This window comes from Peromyscus californicus, unplaced genomic scaffold, assembly GCF_007827085.1.
Source record: "Peromyscus californicus insignis strain IS unplaced genomic scaffold, ASM782708v3 Scaffold_17__1_contigs__length_78620276, whole genome shotgun sequence".
NCBI classification, from domain to species: Eukaryota; Metazoa; Chordata; class Mammalia; order Rodentia; family Cricetidae; genus Peromyscus; species Peromyscus californicus.
In genome coordinates, this window is record NW_026294469.1 from 54,517,571 (window position 1) to 54,543,104 (window position 25,534).

The following is a 25,534-nucleotide window of genomic DNA, read 5'->3' on the forward strand; positions in this document are numbered from 1 at the left end:
GGGTCTTGTCCTCCAGCTGATGGTCTTCACTGGGACAATGACAAATGGTTCTTGGGAAAATTTGGGTTGCCAATATGAAGTGTCCATTTAGTGATTTTTTTTTTTTTTGAGGTTCTGGAAACCTTAGGTGGTAGGACTTAGCTGAAGAAAGTGGGTCACTAGGTGTTTCTAGTCCCTGGCTCCCCACTCCATCCTCTCTCCTTCCTTCTCAATCCCATGGAGCCAAGCAACCATGAGCTCTATAAGTCTTTCTTCTCTTCACTGTTTTTATGTCAGATATCCGATCACAGGAACGAAGTGACTGGCACAGTGTCTAAGAGCCAAATTTAAGAAAAACCATCATGGATCTCAAGGATGCTGGGAGTAGGAGGTGGTGTGATGTTTGATTGCTGTCACCTGGAGTCTTGGTGCTAGGTGACCACCCTTTCCTCCATGCCTTTCTCTGTGGGTACCTAGCATCACTCCTATGGTTGGGCATCGTGAGACCCTGCGCACTAAGGAAGAAAGTTGGAAAGGAAATGCAACTTGATTTTGTTTGATACCTTCTCACTGTCTTAAAGATCTTTAACCAGATGGCTCTGTACCATAATTATAGCTAATGATTTCCTAGTTACTCATGGCTATAATGACAAGGAAAGTGTGTTCCCTGCTGCAAGGGCTAGTTAGTGCTCTGCCAGGGACATCAAGACTGACCGAATGGTTGTCTACAGGTTTGTAGACAGCTTTATCATCATGGCTTCCCTAGATGTGTTTGCTGTGTTATGATGCATTATCCCCCACCCCAGGAGACCTGTCTTCCTGCAGGTGCCCCCCCTCTTCCACTACCACACCACCCCTCACATCACAGAACACTTCTGTTCTGCTGATTGCTTGATTTCTGTGAAAGTGGCTTGTGCCTTTTCTTTAATGGTATCCAAGTCCATGTTCTGGAGGTTCTGCAACTGCCCAAGGATAGAATCCTTCTCCTCTTCCTCATCTTGGTCTTCATCTACCATCTTTCGAAGATCTTCTGGCAAATCCACATCATCCCCAGCCAACTGGATTTGTGTCTCATCGATTTCACTCTGTGTGAAAATATAAGAAAAAGAAACATATGGAGAAATAACTCTGAAACTGGCCAACTGGATGATCAGACAAATAAAATGTAAAAGCAGTGTAAAATTAAAGGCCTGTCAGGAATGCGGGATGGGAGCAACAAGCTTTTGTTGTGCTGGGACCCTGAACCTGGAGGCAATGGCAGTGACTGCAGCTCCATGGTGGGAGGTCCTTTCCTCTATGCATCTTGGGCTGACTAGAGTCTTCTATCCCCAAAGTTTTCCAACTGTGCTCCCAGGGCAAGCAGCACTGGCATAACCTAGGAGACTATTGGAAATAGAAATCCTGTAATCTTACCCCAGACCTACTGGATCAGAAACCCTGGTAATGATACCCATAAATGGAAGTTCAGACGCTCCCCTCCCCCCGATTCTATTTTTATTTTATGTGTGTGAGGTTTTTGTCTAATTGTGTGCATATGCATTTGGATCATGTGCATGAAGTGTCTGGGACTGAAGTTACAGATGTTTTTGAGCCACCATGTGGCCTCCACAGGTCCATGCTTGCCTAGTCCCCGTGGAAGCCAGAATAGGACATTGGATCCCCTGGAATGGAAGTTACAGACTGTTGTGAGTTCCCATGCCATGTGGGTGCCGGGAACTAAACATAGGTGTTCTGTAAGAGCAGCCCACACCTCCATTCCAGAAGCCCCCTTTGGATGTACACAGAAGCCAGAGGTCCATCCCAGCTCTTGTTCAGAGCAGCACTATACATCCTGCACAGCCTGCCAGCCTCATGCCCGGACTTGTGAGTTTGGCTGACCCCCACTCTAGCGGTGGCATTTGAGTTGGCGGTGACTATCCATGACTCCATTAGTTCAATCTTTATATGTTAGTGGCAACTGCTGCTCAACAATCGCTCCTTCCTTCCTTTCTGCTGTCCTGGGACCCCCTCAGGGATACAGACTCATGTCTAACCCGACCTTGGCTCCCCAGTGCTTGAAGATTAGTGTGGCATGTAGCCCGTGCGTGTTATAGGTGAGATTCCTTTTTGGCACTCTGGTGACTGACTCTATTGCCAAGTAACCTGGCTGCAGCAGGATTTTTCTAGTGTACTGTTCCTGGGTTCCTGCCCTTTATCCTGTAGTGCTCTTAGTAATGAGAGAAAGCTAACGAAAATAAAAAGTTCCTTTGGGAAAGGTTCATAGCAGCTTATATCCCAGATGACAGCTCTCAAAACATTTTCTATTAGGTTGGAACATATGGTGAACTTTATTTCAGGACTACAGAGGGAGTTAAAGGGCATTAGAAAGGGGTGATGATAGAAAAGGCCCATGTTAGCACCCACCCTGTAGGTTTTGTTCAGCCTTACACTTGCTACTAAAGCTCATGAAGTCACTCGTGGTCATATACCTTTTAATCAGGTCACACTGATTTGACTTAAGACAGATTAGTACCTGCTGAGTTCCTTGGTAAAGTCAATACCTAAGGGAGATGGAAATGCCCCTCGCCTGGGTGCCTAGCGGAGATGATCAGAAACCAGTTGTCACAAGAGCTGGGAGATGTATCATTATTCTTCATTTCTAAAGGGGCTTGGAGGGACATGGAGGCTGAAGTCTTCCCCCAGCTCTGATGATCTTCTCTAAGTTAGCCTGGGGATATGGAACCCAGCAACCTTTCCCTAGGGGCTCAGTTATCTGCCTCCAAGTAGAAGGACAGCAAATCTGACTCTAGAATGAGCTAGCGAGGCAGGTGCTTGAAGCCTTTGGGGGAGATGCTCCTCATATAGGCCTTCTCTATAGACCTCCAACTCAGCCTCTGGAGATAATATAGCCCAGCCCTGCACTTGGCAGGTGACGTGGCCCCTCCCAGTGCCTAACAGATTAATTAGTTCCTACTCAGAGCATTGTGAGAGTAATTAGTAAATCCCCAGGGGCTCCCAGCCAATCCTGTGTTTCTATTTATTTCTATTTACCTATCCTAATGGCCTGCTTTCCTTCTAGATTATCCTCTGGGCCTTTCTGCTGGAGTAGTGAGAAAAAGACTTCATCCAATTCCCTCTGAATTCCTGCAAAACAGGACCATTGCAACCCCCAATCAAATGTAAATGATTTAAAAGACAATCCTGGAAGTCCTAGCCCCTCCCCTATGATTGAGAGTAAAATCTCTGCACATGTCAGCAGGTCGGACTCTGGACAGAATGCCTCTGGACAGAGTGACCACTGTGGGCCTAGAGGCTCAGGCACTGGCAGGCAGGGGGAAGCATCTGTGTGCCAGGCAGCCAGTGCTCTGGAACACCAAACCTACTCTCCTCACAAAGGGCAGGAGTCTCCCAGCTCCAACTGCCTGGATAGCAGCACAAAGCATCCCTCTTAAGCACCCAAGAAAGTGTCTTAACGGCTTCCTCCCTCATCCACTTGTCCAGGGAAGACGGAATGTTGGGATCCACCGTGCCTGGCAATGTGGAGAAAGATCTCCATCACTCCACCTCCACCAAAGTTGCTCTCACAATGGGACTCCCTCTGGCAGCAACAGCATCCCTGGGACCTTCCTAAAAGTGAATCTTTGGGTCCTACCCAGAGCTGCTGATCCAGACACTTAGGCCAGACTGAGTTTGATCTAGCCCCCAGTGTTTCTGGGGCTACTCAAGCCTGGGGCCCACCACTTTACACTTCTTGAAGGTGGGGTGCAGCTTGCTCGTCTTTCTTCTCCGAGTCCAGCAGAGCCTGATGTGGAGACATGGAGCGTACCTGTTATTGGCCTCAGAGAGCCTACAGCATCCTCTTCCCCATGACCAGTTCTGATCTCAAAGCTATCCACTCATCCTTACACTCCCATTGGGAGTCAAGGTCATCGGATGGAGAGCCCAGTTGCTTGATGAGACAGCAAGCTACTGACTCACACGGTCTGTGAGCTGCACCACCATACCCAACTTCCAGAACTTTATTTCCTCTACATGCACTGAGGCTCATGTTGTTTGCCTCTGAGTTGGAGGGGATTGTTGGATGATCACTGAGCTGGTCCTAGAGCTAGGGCTGGCTTAGTGGGTGTCATTTGTAAAGTCTGTAGCCTCCAACTGTCCCCCTCTAAGGTGACCCACAGCACATGGAAGGCTGAAGGACTGGCAGCCGGAAGACCTGGGGTCAAGTCCCAAATCTGTCAACCACTCTGTGATCTGGGGCACCTTATTTTCCATGTCCAAAGTCGAGTGGGAGAGCCACTCAGAGTATATTGAATAAGACATGTCATGAAACCTCCCTGCCCCAAGCTTCCAGCCCTGGACAAAGGGTAGCAGTGGTTAGGAGTATGTCAGAGGAAGGTGAGAAGCTCTGTGTTTAAGCTTCTGCTGAAGGGTCCTCGGGAGAGAGAAGGCCTGAGATAGACTAACGCAAAGGCTGAGAGAGAGCACAGCCTGGGGCAAAGGCCACGAGAACAAGGAGAGTGAGTAGGGTGGATGGAGCAGACGCCGAAGCCTTGTTTCCACCTCCCCTAAGGAACTACCTGCTGGTGGGACCTTGTCTGCTCCTCGGACCATGACTGTTTTATCCAGACTTTACTGCCCATTGACAAATCTTTGGTTGGGAGACCATGAATATTCCGACACTGTTCACACTTCAGGAAAGACAGCCACGCCTCAATACAGCCCCCTTTACGAAAGTACAGGTACAGACAAGAACCAGAATCGCTGTGGAGGCTGGAAGCAGTTCTGGGAGGAAGGAGGACCAAGAGTCTAAAGGGCTCAACGAGTAGTAGGTCAGTATACAATCCGTGCACTCGGGTGGTACTTCCTTCTCAGAGGCTGTTTTGTTGATATCATTTCTAGAAATATATCGCCATTCATTTCCTTCTATTTTTTTTTTTTTTTAAAACAGGTCTCCTTTAGCCCAGGCTTGCCTTGAACTCACTATGTAGCTAAGGGTGGCTTTGAACTCCTGATCCTACTGCTTCCACTACTCAAGTGCTGGAATTAAAGGTGTGTGCCGCCACACCCAATTTATTATTGTTGTTGTTGTTGTTACTGAGACAGGGTTTGGCCCTGCAACATGGCTGGTCTGGTTGTTACTATGGAGCCTGGCTGGCCTTAAACTTTTGGCAATCCTGCTGTCCCAGTCTCCCAATAAGTGTTGGGATTACAGACAAGTATCAACTGGCTGATTGTCATTTCTAGATATCACTTCGGGGCGTTTTTTGTTTTGTTTGTTTTGTTTCGTTTTTCTGAGACAAGGTTTCTCTATATAACAGTCCTGGCTGTCCTGGAACTCACTCTGTAGACCAGGCTGGTCTCAAACTCACAGAGATCTGCCTGCTCTGCCTCCCAAGTGCTGGGATTAAAGGCATGCGACACCACTGCCTGGTTATCCTTGGGACATTTTTAATGCAGCTAAGTATGAACTATTTCTATGCAAGCTGACCATCTTAATCTCTTCATTTTCACCAGACTTACAGACTTTGTTGCCAGGCCAGATACCCAGCCCCATATTCTGACAGTGTCCTTCCCTGTGACTGACCCCTGACCTTTTACCCAAGAGTGAGCGTAACCCTGGATCTCAGACCTCCTCTCCTCTGAATTTTGCCCCTTCGTCTCTGATCACACTTGAGATAAGGCGATGTCATCTCAGATGGTTCTGCCTTCACGAAGCTGAGTGTGGCTAAGCCAATAATACCTGCTTGATGTGAGGGAGATCTGGTTCCATTTGAGGCTTGTTCGTTTATTTTGAGTGTGTGATATACCAAATAGCTGGATGGGCAGATGTTTCCTGACTATGACATCATCGCCTTCAGCAGTTACTTCTTGCCACAGGTCCTGTAAGGCAGACGCTAGCAAAAGTGTCATTTCCTGTGGGTGTGATGGCTTATGCCTATAATTCCAGCACTTAGAGGGCTGAAACAGAAAGTTTCAGCTTGCCAACTTTTCAACTTGCCAACGGTTCAGCCTGAACTACACAAGTACCAGACCGGTGACACAGGTCATCATTTTCCTTGTTTGGAGTGTCTTTTTGTTGTTAATCCAGCATGGCTACCGGAGTGGCCCAGCGGGATAATATGGTCTGTAGGGTCAAGTCAGTTTAGGCTCCCACCATATCATATACAGGCTGTGTGATCTGGAGAAGCTGCTTTGCCTCTCTGAGTTGCTATTCTATCTGACATGGATAGGCTTTGGAAGGCTTCAGTGAGAAAGTCGGTGTGGCCGAGGAAATCCTGCCTCTTTGTGTCTCAAGATGTCACGTCCCTCTGGACATTCAGTCTACTGCTGTTCAGGGGGCTGGGGAGAAGGAGCAAAGAGAACCAGGGCAGGCAGAGGAGGAGGGGAGGGGAAGGGAGGGGAGGGGAGGGGAGGGGAGGAGGGAGGCGAGGGGAGGGGACTTCACATGGCCTCCCTTTTGCCTATCAGCAGAAGCAGCTGCTGGAGGCAGGCGGGCTCAGTGCCTCAGACCCAGCAGAAGCCCCAAGTACCTTTAATCCTAAAAAGACTACTGAAGAAGCCTTGAGCCATCTTTATTATTATGTATTCTTTTAATGAAGCAAACTTTAAACTAAATTATAGTGGAGTTTTCAATATGACACATTTAAAGACTGCTGTGTTGAGAGACGTGCATAATGAGCAACGCCCTTCAAGGGGCAGACAAACGCCAGGTGTAACTAAGTCGCACAGCTCAGCAGGGGGACAGCATGCTCTCCAGTGACTGACCCAGATTGACAATTCTGTTAATAGGATTGGGGCACACTGTGGAACTCTTTTCTCTTATTAATTTGGCCTGACTTACATATACATTCTGAGACGGCTGGGGACAGGGCTCACTTTTAAAAAGAACCTTGTGGCTTCATTTAAAACATACGACTTACTGAATTAGAAAAAAATATGACATTTGCATTGTAATAGAAACTAGCCCTTTGTTGTATACAATACTGTAATGTCCAATCCAGCCCTGTTCTTTGCATGAAAATGTATTTGAGTGCTATTCTTTTTTGTTTTGTTTTGTTTTTTGTTTTTCGAGACAGGGTTTCTCTGTGTAGCTTTGCGCCTTTCCTGGAACTCACTTGGTAGCCCTGGCTGGCCTCGAACTCACAGAGATCCGCCTGGCTCTGCCTCCCAAGTGCTGGGATTAAAGGCGTGCGCCACCACCGCCCGACTTGAGTGCTCTTCTTATGGCAGATTCTTTCTCATGTTTCTGATATGTTGTTCTTTGGGTATGGGGTATTATTCTTTTTCTGTTATCCCAACAACAACCATTCAATCGGCAGTAGTTCTCCCTCCCCCCCCCCGTCTCTGTCTCTCTCTCTCTCTGTGTTCATGTGTTTGTATGTATGTGTGAGTATGAATGTGTATATGTGTCCTCAATTTCTACACATCATGGCCCATGCTAGGCTTCAGGACAAAGATGAAGTCTGTCCTGTTGGGAAGCACGTGACACCTGTGACTATTTAAGATCCTAAGATGATATAAGACAGTGGTTTTCAACCTTCCTAACGCGGTGGCTCCTTAATACAGTTCCTCATGAATTGGTGACCCCCAACCATAAAAATCTCTTGTTGCTACTTCATAACTGTAATCTTGTTACTGTTATGAATTGTAATGTAAATATCTGTGTTTTCCAATGGTCTTAGGTGACCTCATGTAAAAGGGTCATTTGTCCCAAAGGGATCACAACCCACAGGTTGAGAACCTCTGATATGAGGGCTGTGCACCCAAGCAGGTGGACCTGGAGAAGGGTGACCCAATCCATCCTTCAGTGGGGGATGAAGCCATGGAAAGTTTTGGAAGAAGTGATACCAAACCAACAATCTCCCCTAAAGAAAAGCAAGTGCAGGAATCAGGGTGCAGGGACAGTGTGGGGTGAATGGAGCATGCCTAGGAGCATGGCACAGCCTGCAGTGAAAAAAGACACAAAGCCCTGGCATTGGGATTTCTTTGAAAAGCCATAGTTAGCAACTTTGGGGAAAACCCAGACAGAGAGGGAAGGAACCGGGTAAGAGCCACATTTCAGAAACCTCTTACCACAGTGACAAGGCTGCTGTCCTAACGGAGGGGTGAACGTCGGGCAACGTGCACAGGAGGATGAGCTGAGAGACTCTACAAGGTTAGAGTTGAGGGATCTGGGTGACTGAGGCTGGAGCAAACCGAAGAGGCAAGTGTGATTTCCATATGTCAGCCGGGGGGTGGGTGACCATGACAGCCACCAAGGACTGTGCAGCCTGGAGAAGAGCAGGTTCACAGGGATAGTGAGCAGGGTGTTTGGGTGTGAGCTTGTTCTCCCAGTGAGGCGACCTGGTAGTGACATTCAGGGAAGGGACGCAAGCTGGAGCCGAGAGTCATCAATTAGCAGGTGACGGCAGAGAAAACAATAGCCAGATGTGGTCATCCAGGAGGGGGACGCAGACTTGAGGGAGAAGAAGAGCTGTCTCGAGGGAGGTGGCCAAGGGAGCACTCTGGAACATTCTAGAAAATGGGGAATAATAGGGGAGTGCAATCTAGGAAGAAAAAACTAGAGTTGGCGGTAAATCAGAGCGGAAGGGTAAATGGAGGAGAGGGAAGGGCGCGGCAGAAGTGACCACCAGTGCTAAGAAAACAAGGGGCTCAGAAGAGAGGGAAGTGTGTGGACAGATCATTGACAGTCTACGGCAGCAGTTCTCAGCCTGTGGGTCACAACCCCACAGGGTCTCCTAGCAGATATTTACATTATGATTCACAACAGTAGCAAAATTACAGCTAGGAGGTAGCAGCGAAATAACTTCATGGTTGGGGGGTCACCACACAGGGACTGTATTAAAGGGCTGCAGCGTTAGGAAGGCTGAGGACCACTGAGCTAAAGGGAGATGGAGCCAGCAGGCAGGAACCAGGCCGGTGAAGGGATGTTCAGGTGAAAAGTGCTGCTTGCTTGTCTTAGTTGGGGCGGAGGCAACTTCCTCTGTGGAGTCCACAGAGAAGGAGACTCCGAAGGTGAAGAGTGAGGGGTCGCTAAGAGGTAGAGGTGACCCCACCTAACACAAACATGGGTGACACTAGGCATCTTAAATGCTCCAATGGTCTCTAACCAAAAACCGGAGGAACCCAACACAGGCTCAGTGTGTGATGATGAACATTATGACAACTGGTATAGATGTACATGTACATCCCTTAGAGTTCTGCAACGGGGTTGCTGCATTTATTTGACGACTTATCTAACTACTGTAATCAACAATGACCATCCAAAAGCCTATGCTGCTCCATTTTTAAGACTCACTATTGTTTTTTTTTCCAGCCAGCAACAGAGTGAAACCCTCTTTCCTAAGAAACACCAGGCAAGTAACCTCTTTAGAAAATACAGTTCTAATTCCTAAATGTGACACAGCCGTCCTGATTAAACCTGACGGCTCCTGGGAAGGCATTTTTCTCAAATCGGTTCCCTGTTTGGCTTTGGTCAAGGGAACAGGTCTAAACTGACTCCTGCAGTTATATAACCGTGGTGTTGGTGACCCTAGGACACTGAATGAAGAGCCCAGGATGTGTCAAATTTGTCCAGTTCCCTCTGGACTGTTAGCGCTTCACTCTGACCGCTCAGGCTCACCTTCCTTAGATGTCATCCGATAACACAGGGCTGCATATTGCTACAAATGTTATGTGGAAAGGGGTAGCTGCTAGGGTAGAGTCCAGTCATTCTTCAGCCAGGGTCACTTTCTGTGTTAGCCCACCCGCTCAGTGCTAATGTCTAATGTTGTGGAGGAGGCAGTTTAGAGAGGACATGAGGAGATGTGGGCATGGAGAAGTACTGAGTGACGAGTAACTGTCCCAGTAAGCTTTGCAATCTTTCATAAACCTCTCCATTTCCATGCTCTTCAGGATCATGTATTGAGTGTGTGCCTATGTCGTGTGCATCCCTAGAAGTAAAAAAATAAATCTAATGAAGAGTTAAAAGCGGCTGGGTGGTGGTGGTGCACGCCTTTAATCCCAGCACTCGGGAGGCAGAGCCAGGCGGATCTCTGTGAGTTTGAGGCCAGCCTGGGCTACCAAGTGAGTTCCATGAAAGGCGCAAAGCTACACAGAGAAACACTGTCTCGAAAAACCAACCAACCAACCAACCAACCAACCAACCAACCAACCAACCAACCAACACAAAAGAGTTAAAAGCACTCAGGCGCTGGGATGAAGGAGCTGAAGCCTGGTGGCCATCCTGGAACCCATATCTATTCTAGGAAGAGAACTTAGTGATTGCTGGGGGCTGTCCATGATGGCGTGTTCCTCAGATGACCTTGCATGGGAAGCACACAGGGACTAGGTTGCTAGGGGCCTTGGGCATTCTCTATCAGAGAGCCAGTGACTGGCGGGCAGGTGGCAGGGGAGTGACATTTTTTGGCAATCCAGGGTCTCTGGCTTCTTAATGCAGCATCTATACATCTCTAGCTCAGATTCTGACTGTGGTGTTTTGAGAAGACTCCAAAGGTTCCAGGGGGAAGGGCTCTGTGGCACAGTCTAAGAGGAAAAAAATGAAGATTTGCCTATAGTGTGTCAAACCCAGCAGGGTAGCCACTGGGATGCGTTGGCTGGGGACAATCTTAGAACAAAAGTGTGGCCTTTGTGGCACCCCCACTTCATTCCCCCATCTTCTCTTGCAGTTTAATATTCCAATTCTGTCAATTCACCCCCAATTAATGTCATTGCAGAATCATACCATCCTGGCTGTTAAAATGGGGAGAGCTATTCCTAGGACTCTCTCCCAGTACACCACAGGAAGATTTAAAACGCACACTCTTGTCCTCAACAGCAAAAAGATGGGTGTTCAAAAGGGAAACTCTCGTCCAGACAGTTGTTTTGCAGAGTCAGCGCTCTGCTTAAGTGACACAGAGAGCCCTTAGGTGAATACCACTAGGGGGCACCTGGCATTGGGGCTCATCCATGCAGGCAGCCTCTGGGGTGAGCTCCAAGCCTGCTGGTGGTGCCATCCAGAGCTGCTGTTCTGAGGGAGAGGGAGCCATCACCCCAGGGCTGAGCTCAGCCTGTCCATCTCCAGAGCTGCATCTGACCCTCTTGGGCTCTCGTGACTATTGCTTCCTGAACCTCCTCAGAGAGTGGGAAAGTGAACACGTAACTCAGGAGGCAGAGGAGGCACCCAAGGGTGCAGCTAAATGGTATCCACGAGGTGCCATGTGTTGAGGTTGGGACAGTCAGCTGCACCCGGTGCTACATAGCCGTGCTGGATTCCAATTCTATATACTTCACAAAGAGCAGGCCTTCCTATCATAAGCAGTGTCTTCAGTGTTTCTCACACCACTGGGAAATTCTCAAAACACCAGAGAGAATCAATTTTACAAAACGCAGCCATCATCTAAAAACGCCGCAGGGAGCTGAAAGGCAGCTTGCCAATGAACTGTGGGTGTGCTTGACTGAAATTCTCATCTGTGTATTTGGAGCTTAGGCAGCCGGGGAGGACCCTGCAAACCATTAGGGATTATGAAGGCCAAGGAACCTCTGGTGCTCGTGGGAGTGTGACTCAGTGGTTTGTCTCTAAAGGGTCAGGCAGTAGGGAAGTCAGGCTACCCAAATGTTTTAGTATAGTTTTTTCTTAGTTTAGTTTTGGTTTTTCGAGACATGGTTTCTCTGTGTAGCTTTGGTGCCTTTCCTGGAACTCGCTTTGGAGACCAGGCTGGCCTCGAACTCACAGAGATCCGCCTGGCTCTGTCTCCCAAGTGTTGGGATTAAAGGCGTGTGCCACTGTCACCACCTGGCCTTAGTATAGTTTTAAGACAGAGTTTCAAAATTGCCCTCAATCGCCTGGGAGCTAAAAGGACACCAATACCGTACATACAGGGACCGGTGTTGAAATCCTTTTGCGTTTTGTTCTTGCTTATGATCAGGAAGCCTGGGGTGCAACCGGTTCTGCAACTCACTAGGCACACTCAGACCTGGTTTTCCTGAACCCCCTTGACTCTCCTGAACTGAGAGAGTTTTTTCCTTGGGTGTATAGGGAGGTGACAGCATGCAGTTAGATGACCTCCCAGACCTCCTCTGCAGGACTCATGAAAACAATCAGGAGACAGACTGGAGAAACGATTCAATGGCTCAAGCACTTGCCAGACAAGTGTGGGCCTGAGTTCAGATCCCCAGAGCCCATGTGAAGTAGGATGCAGTAGTGTGTGCCTTGTAACCGGTACTCCTGTGGGGAGCTGGGAGGTGGAGATAGGACAATTTCCACAAGCTCACAAACCAGCTAGCCTGGCACTTGCAGGGACAGATGAGACACTGTCCAACAAACGGAAATGACTAGCAACAAGGGAGGTTATCTTCTGACCTCCACACAGACCCCTGGCGCCTATGCATACACACAAACCCATGGCACATATGCACGCACACAAACTCATGGCACATATGCACACACACAAACTCATGGCACATATGCACACACACAAACTCATGGCACATATGCATACGTACAAACTCATGGCACATATGCATACATACAAACTCATGGCACATGCATACGTACAAACTCATGGTACATATGCATACATACAAACCCATGGCACATATACATGCACACAAACTCATGGCACATATGCATACATACAAACCCATGGCACATATGCATACATACAAACCCATGGCACATATACATGCACACAAACTCATGGCACATATGCATACACACAAACTCATGGCACATATGCATGCACACAAACTCATGGCACATATGCACGCACACAAACTCATGGCACATATGCATGCACACACACCCATGGCACATATGCATACACACTTGCGCATGGACTGGAAACTGAAACAATTAGGTGAAGGTGAAGTCCCCAAGCACTGTGTGTTGGAATGGCACATCCGAGTCATATGCTATACCATGTCAATACATCCTCTCCCCACTAGCCAGGGACACACTGGACCACAGCAACCTCTCAAAAGGTCTGAGATGGAGAAGATGACGCCAGGTGAAGATCACCTCTACTCTATCATCTTCCAAAGAGAGAGACCGAGCGTCCCTTTTCAACAGAGGCAGGAAGCTTAGGGAGTAGGACCCTGGCTTAGGGTAGGAAGACTCTTCTTTGCCTTGTGCCTGTATCTTCTGCTATAAGATGGAGGTAGAAACAGGCCCTAAATGAATTAATATATGTGAAATATAATACCCAACACTTAAAAGGAACTTAACAAATGTCAGCTATGACATTGTCCTCATTGTGTGTGGATGTATAGGGGCTCTGTAGCAAGAAGACCCTGTCTCACATAAGGACCAGTACCAATGCTGTCTTCTGTCCATGTTTGAGCCATTTCATGTGAGTACCCACATTTATACACACAAATGTGTGCAAGTGAGTCACACACACACACACACACACACACACACACACACACACACATACACACACGCACAAATCTCATTTACCAGTATTCATGTTTTGAGTCAAACAGGAATTTTATAGAAATTAAACCATCTACACAAAATCCTAGTTCAATGCTCTTTTTACAATAGCATGCATGTAAATTAGGACATAAACTTATTCATCAACCATGACCTTGATGACAATCAAACATTCTCCATTTTTTATTAAGGCACAATGAGACATTTTCTTACCTTCGGGAGCCTATATTTGTCTCTGAGGTGGACTCGGAGGCATGCTCTCTCTGCCTTTTTCTGAGTAAATGCAGCATCTCTCTCCATCCTGAAAAAAAGGTAAAGGTTAGGAGATGGGGTCATAGAAGATAGAGAGCCCCATCTATTCCAGCTGGTCCTCAGGGAGCAGGACCCTGAGTCATACTTGATTGCCACTGACCACTGACATTTGGAAAAATGTAGACTTTCTCCTCCAAGTTCCCAGCATCTGCTTCTCTTTTACTGTCATGATGGCACTCCAGCACTCTGGACCTCTAAGTCCTCAGGCAACCGGGGCCTGGAAATGTTTCCAAGAAGGAAACAGAGAACATCAGAACGATGACTGTAGATGGACTGTGTGGTCCTGGACCCTGAGCCTCAGCATCACCCATGGGGAGGGCAGATTCCACGTGTTCCTCTTCTTCTGCTGCCTCAGAACCTGGGGAGGCTGCATTTCTAATAAACCCCTCTCTGAGCACTTACAGAAGCAAACAGACAAAGTGTTCTTCTGTTCCAGGACTGAGACATTCTTTGGAGGTGCCTGTGGTGTTTGGAGACATGATGCCAAGTTGTCTCCCATCACTGTCCCTGCTGCCAGGCCCCCGTGATGGTGTTCCCATCCCTAGTCAGAAGCACTATCCACAAATGACGCAGTCTCAGTTCCCATCATACCTGCTCTATGGATGACCTGATTCAGAGGTTCTCAATCTGTGGGTCATGACTCTTTGGGGGGTCATATATCAGATATCCTGCAGCTCAGATATTTATATTACAATTCATCACAGTAACAACATTACAGTTATGAAGCAGCCATGAAAATACTTTTATGGCTGGGGTGGTCATCACAGCATGAGGGGCTGTATTAAGAGGTCGCAGCATTAGGAAGGTTGAGAACCACTGACCTGATTGAGTCCATGATTAGGGCCAATTTGAAATGGACTGCCTGGGTCTTGATGATCTACACAAAACCATAAAGCTTGGGAAATGTGTGCAAAGCTCGTAAGAACTGCTTCCTTTCCTAGTTGCCCACACAAGTGAATGATTAATGCTGAAATTTATCCAAAGGCACTGTATTGGGATGGACCACGTTGGATAAATAAAGTTTCTTTGGGGAACTGGGATGGAGACTGAGCAAGACTGAGACTGTGGCTTGAAGTATGACCAGGGAGCTTGAAGGCCATTGGCTGGCCCTTTCTATTGCCCTGTGGTCTAGGTCATAGAAGGCTCTCTGAGTGAGTGCTGGCTGCTGAGAAGACCTGAAAGCAGCGCTGTGGGAACAGAACAATGGCAAGAGACCCAAAGAGTGCTTGTGGCCCCAGTCTCTAGATCAAAGGTTTCTGCTTATGGACTCTATGGGGCATCTTTGCACAAAGCATTATTTGCATGAAAATAAATCCCATTTTCATTTTTTAGGTGAAAAAATTTTTTTTAATTTTATTTTATTACTTGAAGCTATGGAGTGATCCTAACCATCACACAAAAGGCTGAGTTCGAAGACAGGCCACACCTGTCCAATTCTACCTCCAGAACGTTCTGGAATAGGCCTGAGACAACATTGTGTTCAAACTTCTAATTTTTAGAGAAATAGGAAAAAGTGATTTATCCAAGAGGTTAATGCCCCATCATGTGGGCAGGAAGCAGATCCTTCCCACACAGTATTTTATTAGGAAAACTTTCAAACATACAGGGAACTTGAAAGAACTTTAGATTGAAAGCCACATTTCAATAACCTAGCTTCTCCATTTCGAATCTCATGTTTTAACACATATACCTACCATTCTATTCATTGATTCATTTTAGTTTTTGATATTTAAAGCTGCAAATGTCACCTCCCCAGAACACTTCAGCATGCATGTTATTATCTGGAGTTATATATTTATTTATACTTCGTCTACTTTTCTTTTGAAGAAAAAAAAACTGCACGCAATTCAATTTCCCAAACTTTAAAGGGTACCATTTGGTGATGCCCCTAAATGCTCACACCTGTGTAGCCCAAGGCCTTTAATCAGAAAGATTAAAAAGACACACTCACCAGTTTTTTTCTTGACCAATTAAATCAAGGCCAATTACAAATGTGCCTAAACCAGGAAGTGTTGAGCTGCGTTAAGCATGGTGGGTAGGTTCGCTTAGTGCGGTTCACTTCCATCTCTGTAGCACGCGGAGACAGCGATGCTACAGGACTCTGCTTTAGCAGAACCAGCTTTAGTCCGGCTAGAGGAAAAAGGGTCAAAGGAAAAGCACCCTTGGAAGCCAAGAGCCATCAGCCTGGGCACTGAAGGCTTGCCCTCGGGATGGACCCTTTGCTCTACAGGGGATCGGAGTCACGGTACTCACTTCTCTTCAATCATCTGCTTCTGGTATTCCTCATATTCCTCTCTAGTCATCCCTTGCGCTGCTGCGGGGTCCGAGGTCCCTCCTTCTTCCTTCTTTTCTTCAGACCCACCTCCAAATCCTAAATTTTTTACCTGGTTACTTATCATATTTTTCACAAAGAAAGCCATGGTCTCTCGGCCTTAGAGAACCGAAACCCAGTCAAAGCCCGACAGTAAACAAACCAAAGCAAACCCTTCAAATGTCCTCAACCACAGCCACACATTTGGGAGCGAAGGATTTGCACAGCCTCCTCTGCCCAAGGGCACAGTGAGAGCGGAGAGTGCTTTTGCTAGTCGTAAGCTGGATTAGAGGGTGAACTCTTAGCGTAGAGGCAGATGGTTCCCATTACTAAAGCCCACAGTCAGATGCAACCTTCTGCCTTATGATTAATACACTCAGCTAATTTCACGGGGCAGAAAGCCCGCCCATTCTCTGCTCCGCTTTCTTTAGCCATCTAAATTTTATTTTGTTTTATTTTTGTCCAGAGCTGAAGATTGAGCGCAGGGCCCTGTGTATGTCAGGCCAGCATACTACCGTTGAGCAATGCTCCCATCCCCTAAAGTTCAAATTATATAGACAACAGGGCTCATCAAGAGTCCCATTTCAATTACATTAATTGGAGACAACTGATTATATGGCTACTGTGGAATTTCCACATCCCAGCCCTGGAGTACAACATCCTGTTGGAAGTAGTCCAGTGAGATTCAAATCCCCGAATGCTTTATTAAGCAGAGGTAATGCTTTTGATTCATCTTTGATCTCACTGGGTTCTAAGTTGTAGGCAAGCACTGCTTTGGGGTTCAGTCCAGTTTTGTCCAGCTTCACTGGGAATGGTATCTCACACACAAATACACAAACCAGGCAAGGGGGCCCAAGGGGTGAGTCACGATCGTTAGTTCACCCAGGAAGGTTTGCTTAGCTACTACTGTGTGGAAGTACCACCCACCTTCCTGAGAAGGATATTTTGACACTTTCATTCAGAGACAGGAACCCATGTGAGTCAAGTCCTTGGTATGCATTCGGATACTTTATCCTTTGCACACAGTGCACTTCCTGGGTGATGTGTTTTAACTCGACTACAGCCTCAGCAGTGTTTTGTAGCAGTGCATTATCTATCTCTAGTTATGGCTTTCTTCAGGTCAAGGTAAGAACTGAGTGTAACTAAGTCTTTAATCTATTAGTTTTTAACCTGTGGGTCGTGACCCCCTTGGGGGTCCAACAACCCTTTCACGGGGGCCACATAACAGATATCCTGCACATCAGATAGTTACATTACGACTTATAACAGCAAAATTACTGTTATGAAGCAGCAACAAAGATAATTTTATATGTTGGGTCACCACAACATAAGGACCTGTATTAAAGGGTCATTGCTTTAATCTGTGTTTGAATGTTTCTTATTAAAGAGCTGGGTGGTGGTGGTGGGGGGACAGGAAGCTTATTTGTAGTTCATGCTCATTGTTTTCTCAGCAGGAACAGTCCTCCAGTCACAGGCCACCACCCCGAAGAGTGAGTAGAAATAGATACCCTGAGTTTTTTGTATAACATGTTCACTGTATATATTTTAAGGCCAATTTTCCCTTCTACTAAGCTGTTTTAAAATGCTGCTCAAATAGCTCCGACATGAAAGACCAAAATAGATAACATGGAGTAAATTTTTAAAATGAGCTTTTTCCTGAAAGCCCGAGCCAGCCAGGTTGTTAAAAAGTGAATTTTTAAAATGTATTCTTTAACTCCCCTCAATTTAATTCTTCTTCTCGGTTCCCTGAGCCGCGAGGGAAGGGATTTGATGGAGACATCCTGTTTATTGCTGAGTGTTCCAAGGTCTCTCACTCTCTGCCTATTGTCTGGTTGTTGGTCTCTGTATTTGTTCCCATCTACTGCAGGAGGAAGCTTCTCTGATGATGGCTGAGCAAGACACTGATCTATGACTATAACAGAATGTCATTAGGAGTCATTTTATTGCTATGTTATTTTAGTAGAACAGTTGTATTTGATTTTCCCCTATGTCTGTAAGCTACGTAGTCTCAGGTTCTTGGTTACACAAACAGTGTTGAGTATGGGTTCCATCTCATGGAGTGGGTCCTAAGTCAAATCAGATATTGGTTGGTTACTCCAACAAGCTTAAAGGCCATCATTGTAGATCAAAGGGTTTGTAGCTGGGTTAGTGTTTACATTTCTCCTTTGGTGGAGTGCAGAGTACCTTCCTGTACCAAAGATGTTAGAACACAGGGGTGAAGGCTGTATGTAGGCACCAGCTCCACCTCTCCTTGTTCAATGAGTTGTGTAGATGTCTTTAGCAATAGGGCCATGCGATCACTTTATAGAGAGCAACCTATATATAGTCTTGTCAACAACTTGGGTTGCTTGAGGATTCCACAGGACCCCTTTGACCAACAATTCAGTTAGATGTAACCAATTCCCAGTACTTGAAGCTTCATTTGGTGATAAGAGATGTCCAGATTTGGTGATTTCATTTAGATCGCCTTCATATGTGCATATATTCTAGAAAGCTTCTACTATATTAGGTTTTCATACTACCCTTCCCCCCAATGTGGCCCTTAATTTTAGCTGTCTGCTTCTATATTCCCTCCCTTGCCCTCCTCTTACCTACCCCTCCACACGTAATCCTCCATTCCAGTACCACATTCTATCTATCCATAGCTATCTATTCTATTTCCCTTTCCTAGGGAGTTCTGTCTGTCTACCATAATTCCTTACTCCATACCTAATCTATGTGGTTCTATAGCTTGCTTATCATTGACTTAACAGTTAATATACACATATAAGTGAATGTGTACCATATTTGTCTTTCTGAATCTGTGTTACTTCACTCAGGGTGATTTTTTTTTTCTAGGTTCATCCACTTACCTGTGAATTTCATGATTTAATTCTTTTTAACAGTTGAATAATATTCCATTGTATAAATGTATCACTTTTTTTTATCTATTCATCCGTTGAGAGATATCTAGGTTGTTTCCAATTTCTGGCTGTTATAAACGGGAAGCAATGAACATGGCTGAGCAAGTGTCTCTGTGGTAGGATGATGCATCCTTTGGATACATGCCCAAAAGTGGTATAGCTTGATCTTGAGGTCTATACATTCCCAGCTTCCTGAGGAACTACCATACTGATTTCCATAGTGGCTGCACAAGTTTGCATTCACTCCCACCAGCAATGGATGAATGTTCCCCTTACACCACAACCTTGCCAATATGAGCTGTCATTGGTTTTACTGATTTTGGCCATTCTGACTGGTGCACGATGAAATCTCAGAGTAGTTTTGATTTGCAGTTCCCTGATGAAATGGATGTTGAACATTTGTTTTCCAGCCATTTGAGTTTTCTCTTTTGAGAAATCTCTGTTTAGATCTGTATTCCATTTTTAACTAGGTTGTTTTCTCGATATCTAGTTTTTGTTGTTGTTATTTATATATTTTTGATATTAGCTCTACATTGCACATGTAGTTGATAAAAATCTTTCCCAATTCTGTAACTGCCCACCTGCCACTTTGTCCAAATATGGTGTTCTTTGCCATGCAGAAGCTTTTCAGTGTTATGAGGTCCCATTTATTAATTGTTGATCTTAGTGCCTGTGTTAATGTGTTCTGTTCAGAAAGCATTTTCCTGTGCCAATGAGTTCAAAGCTATCCCACACGTCTCTTCTATCAGGTTTGGTGTATCTGATTTGATGATGTTGAGGTCTTTGATCTCTCTGGACTTGCATTTGTGCAGCCTGATAAGTATGGATATATTTTCATTCTTCTGCATGCAGACATCCAGTTTGACCAGCACTCTTTGTTGGTGATGCTGTATTTCTGGCTTCTTTATTAAAAGTCAGATGTCCATAGGTGTGTGGATTTATGTCTAGGTCTTCAATTTGATTCCATTGATCCATGTGTCTGTTTTTGTGCTAATACCATGCTGTGTTTATTACTATAGCTCTCTAGTACAGTCGAGGTTGGAGATGGTAATACCTCAGCAGTTCTTTTTACCATTCAGGAGTGTTTTGGCTATCTTGGAGTTTTTTGCTTTTCCATTTTCCATATGAAGCTCACGGTTTGTGAAGAATTGTGTTGGACTATTGATGAGAATTGCATTGAATCTGGTGATTGATTTGGTGGGATGGCCATTTTCACAATGTTAGTCCTTCTGATCCATGAGCATGGAAAAAATTCCATCTCCTGCTATCTTCTCCAATGTCTTAAAGTTTGCATCATACAAGTCTTTCACTTGCTTGGTTAGAATTACCCTACGATATTTTTATTATTTGAGGCTATTGTGAAAAGGGTTTTCTCCCTGGTTACTTTCTCAGTCCATTTCTCAATAGTATATAAAAGCTAATAAGTTTTGTGAGTTAGTTTTGTAACCTGCTGCTTTGCTGAAAGTGCATATCAGCTGTTTAAGCTTCATGGCGGAGTTTTTAGGATCATTTGTGTATACAATCATATCACCTGCCAATAAAAATATTTCAATTTCTTCCTTTTCAATTTGTATCCCCTTGATCTGCTTCAGTTGTCTTATTGTGCCAGCTAAGATTTCAAGTACTATATTGAATAGATATGGGGAGAGTGGAGAGCCTTGTCTTGTTGCTGGTTTTAGTGGAAATGCTTTGAGTTTCTCTCCATTTAAGTTGATGTTGGCTATAGGCTTGCTGTATATTGCCTTTTTTATGTTCAGTGTGTCCCTTGTATCCCTAATCTCTCCAGGATTTTTATCATAAAGGGGTGTTGGATTTTATCAAAGGCCTTTTAAGTAAGATGATCTTGTGGCTTGTCTTTCAGTCTGCGTGTATGATGGATCACATTTAATGATTTACATATGTTGAACCATCCCTGTATCACTGGAATGAAGCCTACTTACTCATGATGAATGATCTTTTTGATGTGTCCTTGGATTCAGTTTGCAAGTTTTTTAATTTTAAAAAATTTATTTTATGTATGAGTGCACTATCTGCATGTACACATTTATGCCAGAAGAGGGCATCAGATCCCACTAGAGATGGATGTGAGCCACCATGTCGTTGCTGGAAATTGAACTCAGGACCTCTGGAAGAGCAGCCAGTGCTCTTAACTGCTGAGCCATCTCTCCAGACCCAGTTTGCAAATATTTTATTGAGAATTTCTGCATCTATGTTCATAAGGGAACTTGATCTGTAATTGTCATTCTTAGTTGGATTTTTAATGTGGTTTTAGTATCAGTATAACTTGGCCCTATTAAATGAATTGGGCAAAGTTCCTACTGCTTCTACTTGTGGAATAATTTGAGGAATACCGGCATTATTCTTTGAAAGTCTGATAAAATTCTGAGCTAAAACTCTCTGGTCCTTGAATTTTTTTTTTTTTTTTTTTGGTGTGTGTGTGTGTGTGTGTGTGTGTGTGTGTGTGTGTGAGAGAGAGAGAGAGAGAGAGAGACAGAGAGAGAGAGAGACAGAGACAGAGAGAGAGAGAGAGAGAGAGAGAGAGAGAGAGAGACAGAGAGAGAGAGAGACAGAGAGACAGAGAGAGAGACAGACTTTTAATGACTGCTTCTTATTGTTGGTTGTTTCTGGCTCTTTTGGGGGACCTGCCAACCCAGCTCCCAAATATCATACACAGAAGCTTATTCTTAATTATGAACACCTAGCCTTAGCTTGGCTTAGTTTCTAGCCAGCTTTACTTAATTATCCCATCTATCTTTTGCCTCTGGGCTTTTCCCATTCTCTTACTTCTGTAAATCTTACTCTTACTCCATGGCTTGCTGCGTAGCTGGGTGGCTGGCCCCTGGAGTCCTCCTCTTTCTCTGGCTAATTCCTTTCATTCCTCTATCCCTTTTCTTCCCCCCAGATTTCTCTTTCTATATATTCTCCCTGCCTGCCAGCCCCGCCTATCCTTTCTCCTGCCTCGCTATTGGCTGTTTAGTTCCTTATTAGACCATCAGGTGTTTTAGATAGGCACAGCAACACAGCTGCAACACCAGCAAAATTAACACACCTTAAAATAATCTACTACAGCTTCTATTTCAGTCGTAGTTATTAGGTCTGTTTATATTGCTTGTTTGATCTTGATTTAACTTTGATAGGTGGTTTATGTAAAAAAAAATTATCCATTTCTTTTAGATTTTTCCAATGTGGGTAAAGTAGATGTTTTTAAAGTATGTCCTTATGATTCTCTGGATTTCCTTGGTGTCTTTCATCTCTAATTTTTAAAATTTGGATCATCTCTCTCTGCATTTTACTTTATTTGGTTAAGGGTTTTAATCTTATTGATTTTTCTCAAAGAACCAATTCGTTTCATTAATTCTTCATATATATAATATACATTCATTATATATAAATAATGTATACATACATATAAAATATATTCATTATATATAAAGAAAAGATATATATATATGCATATATATATAGTTTTTGTTTTATTGGTTTCAGCCTGAGTTTGATTATTTCTTGCCACCTACTCCTTTGGGGTATGATTTCCTTTTGTTCTAGAGCTTTCAGGTGTAATGTTAAGTTGCTACTATGAGATCCATTTTAATTAATTAATTAATTAATTAATTAATTAATTTTTATTTATTTATTTTTTGGGGGGGTGTTTCGAGACAGGGTTTCTCTGTGTAGCTTTGCACCTTTCCTGGAACTCACTCTGTAGTCCAGGCTGGCCTCGAACTCACAGAGATCCTCCTGCCTCTGCCTCCCGAGTGCTGGGATTAAAGGCATGCGCCACCACCGCCCGGCTAATTTTTTAATGTAGGCACTTGGTGCTATGATCTTGCCTCACAGAACAGCCTTCATTGTGTCCTATAAGTTTGGGTATGTTGTGTTTTCATTTTCATTCATTCTAGGAAGACTTTAAATTTCTGTCTTGACCCATTATTCATTCGTGAATTTTTTAGTTTCCATGAGTTTGTAAGCTTTCTGCTGTTTCTGTTGCTATCCAGCTTTAATCTGGTGTTCAGATAAGATGAAGAGTGAAATTTCCATTTTCTTGTATTTGTTGAGCCTTGCTTTGTGTCCAGGTATGTGGTCAATTTTGGAGAAACTTCAATGAGGTGCTGAGAAGAAATTATGTTCTTTTGTGTTTGGGTGAAATGTTCTATAAACATCTGCTAGGTCTATTTGGTCTATGTCAGTTAGCTCCAGTATTTCTCTGTTTAATTTTTATTTGGATGGCCCATCTCTTGGCAAGAGTGGGGTTTTGATGTCATCCCCTTTATCATTGTTTGAGGGGCAACATGTGATTTAAGCTATAGCAGCATTTCTTTTATTTGCATTTGGTGCATAGAAGCAAGTCAAGGAAGGCAACTTTCCCTTGGTGGGTTTTTCCATTAGTATGTAGTATCCTTCTGTATCTCTTCCAAGTAGTTTTGGTTTTGAGTCTATTTTGCTAGATATTAAAATGGGTACACCAACTTACTTCTTAGATCCATTTGCTTCAAATATCTTTTTCCATCCTTTTATGCTGAGGTGATATTTATCTTTGATGTTAAGCTATGTTTCTTGGATGTAATACAAGGATATCTGGGCTTGTCTTTGTCCGACATGTGTTTTGTTCCTTGGTTCCTGGTGCCCCCCTCCTTTTCACTTTAATTGATTCTTTGTGGATTCCACATTATGCATTCTGATCTCACTTTTCTCCCTGTCCCCTCGTATTCCCCTTCTGCCCTTGCAACCCATCCCCCAAACAAAACCAAATTTAAAAGAAAAATAAAAAACCAAAACAAAAAAACAAATGAGAGAGAGAGAGAGAGAGAGAGAGAGAGAGAGAGAGAGAGAGAGAGAATATCTTGTCGTGGTAGTTGTAGTGTGGTCTGTCGAGTTACACAGTTTACCCTTTAGTCCATTCATCTTTACTTGCAAGTGTTCATTGCCAGAGTCATTCATTGGTCTGAAGGCCTCTGGCTTCTGCTACACCACTGATAACGGGCTCTCACTGGGACATTTCTTGGATATCCTGTTATACCCTGTGTCATGGAGATCCTGCTGTTTTGGATCTGTAGGTTCCAACAGTTCATAGATGAGGTGGATGTTGGGGTGTACCAACTCATAGCCCTGGTTCTGGACCTGGGTGGTAGCTGGGTTAGTCAGCCTGCCACCAGCTCTCCATTATCACTACCTGGATGAGCTCCCCAGTACCGCCTCAGCGGTGGGAGTTTATTATAATGCTAGCACTGGGGATGGAGGGAGAAGATTAAAGACTGAGCCATTACTACACATGCTTTCCTCAGAAACCCAAAGAAGAAACCATACCACAAACTAGCTCTGGTGTGAAAAGAAAAATCCAGAGGTTTCCTAGTGAGAACTTAGGGTCCCAGAATCTGAGCTTGCTTTACCCAGCAGGGCTGCATAAAGGGATGATTTGACCACGGGCATGGTTACCAGGTGTTGGGAAGGGTCTACACTTGGCTGTGTGGTGTCTTTTGTCCCGCCCCTTGGCATTGTTATAAAAAGCCCTTTTGAAGAGGCAGAAGGGGCCACTGGATTTTGATCCAGGCCCTCGCGAAGCTATCCTGTGTCTCTTTCTTCTTGTCAGCTAAGTCTCTCTTTCTACCTAATATTTCTTATCCCTCTCACTTTCCTCATAGGAACCCTGGAAAAGGTGGGAGCTGGCCCCACACTTTCCCGGCTGCCATGCTGCTTTGTTGTTTCATTTTGTTGTTTTAAACCATGTCTAATCTTGATATAATGGCTCACCTTTAGAAATACTGATTAGTTGTGACTTACTCAGCTTGAAAAAATTGTATGGCATCTGACCTAAGGACTTTACTAGAGTAACAATAACCTCATTAATGAAATTAAATTGTAGAAAGGATATCACATCCAAACAGTACAAACACATCTGGGTCTTTCACCTTGCATTTTTCTTTTCACACCAGAGCTGGTTTGTGGTATGGTTTCTTCTTTGGGTTTCCGAGGAAAGCATGCGCAGTCATGGCTCAGTCTTTAATCTTCTCCCTCCATCCCCAGTGCTAGCATTATAATAAACTCCCACCATTGGTGGCTATTTTTTTGATGTTGCTACTAATTAGAAGTGACGGAATATTCCAGCTAAACTGCCAACACTTACGCCAGCTTTGGATTATGTTTATATACTTTGTGTAATTCTAGGGATTGAGCCAAGTGCCCTCCCCCAAATGCTGGACAGGTGTTCTATCAGTGCTCTACCTTCCTGGCCTTCAGCATTTGGTTATTAACGGGAGAAAACACCAAATACATAGTTTTAACTAGTATGTGCTTTCCATCCCTGGCAAAGGTGAACGTTCACCCATCTCTAGTTCTCTTCTCCTGCCACCTTCTCTCTCCAGGCATTGATGCCTCGGATGGCAGGCCACCTAGGACAGTATGATGGTCAGTTTTAGTTGTCAGCTTGTCAAAGTCTAGAAGGATAACCTGGGCAGAGCATCCCCATGAGGGATTGCTGACGTCTGACCTTTGGACACTTCTGGAGGAGACTGTTTTCACTGTGTTCACGGAGGTGGCAAGGCTGTTGATTGTGGGTGGCATCTCCTGACTTCAGTGCAGGGCGGGGGTGGGCACGAGCAAACAGTCATACATTCATTATCTCCTACCTCCTGACTGGAT

The 25,534-nt window shown here is 44.8% G+C and overlaps 1 protein-coding gene across 1 annotated transcript; it reads right to left on the minus strand.

Annotated features, from left to right (window-relative positions):
* Positions 1–836: 836 nt before the first annotated feature.
* On the minus strand, positions 837–16,104 carry Cplx4 (complexin 4). The gene is made up of 3 exons (XM_052741482.1): positions 15,938–16,104; positions 13,586–13,673; positions 837–1,064 (listed from the first exon to the last, which is right to left on the minus strand). The coding sequence occupies exons 1-3, from the start codon at positions 16,102–16,104 to the stop codon at positions 837–839; spliced, it is 483 nt and encodes a 160-aa protein (XP_052597442.1).
* Between the last annotated feature and the right edge of the window lie 9,430 nt (positions 16,105–25,534).

Excerpts from the sequence above, each read along its gene's own strand:
- Cplx4 (XM_052741482.1), bottom strand. The coding sequence starts at position 16,104 with ATGGCTTTCTTTGTGAAAAATATGATAAGTAACCAGGTAAAAAATTTA. Across the intron at positions 13,674-15,937 it reads AAGCAGATGATTGAAGAGAA|GATGGAGAGAGATGCTGCAT; the intron begins GTGAGTACCGTG and ends CCTTTTTTTCAG. Across the intron at positions 1,065-13,585 it reads ACAAATATAGGCTCCCGAAG|AGTGAAATCGATGAGACACA; the intron begins GTAAGAAAATGT and ends ATTTTCACACAG.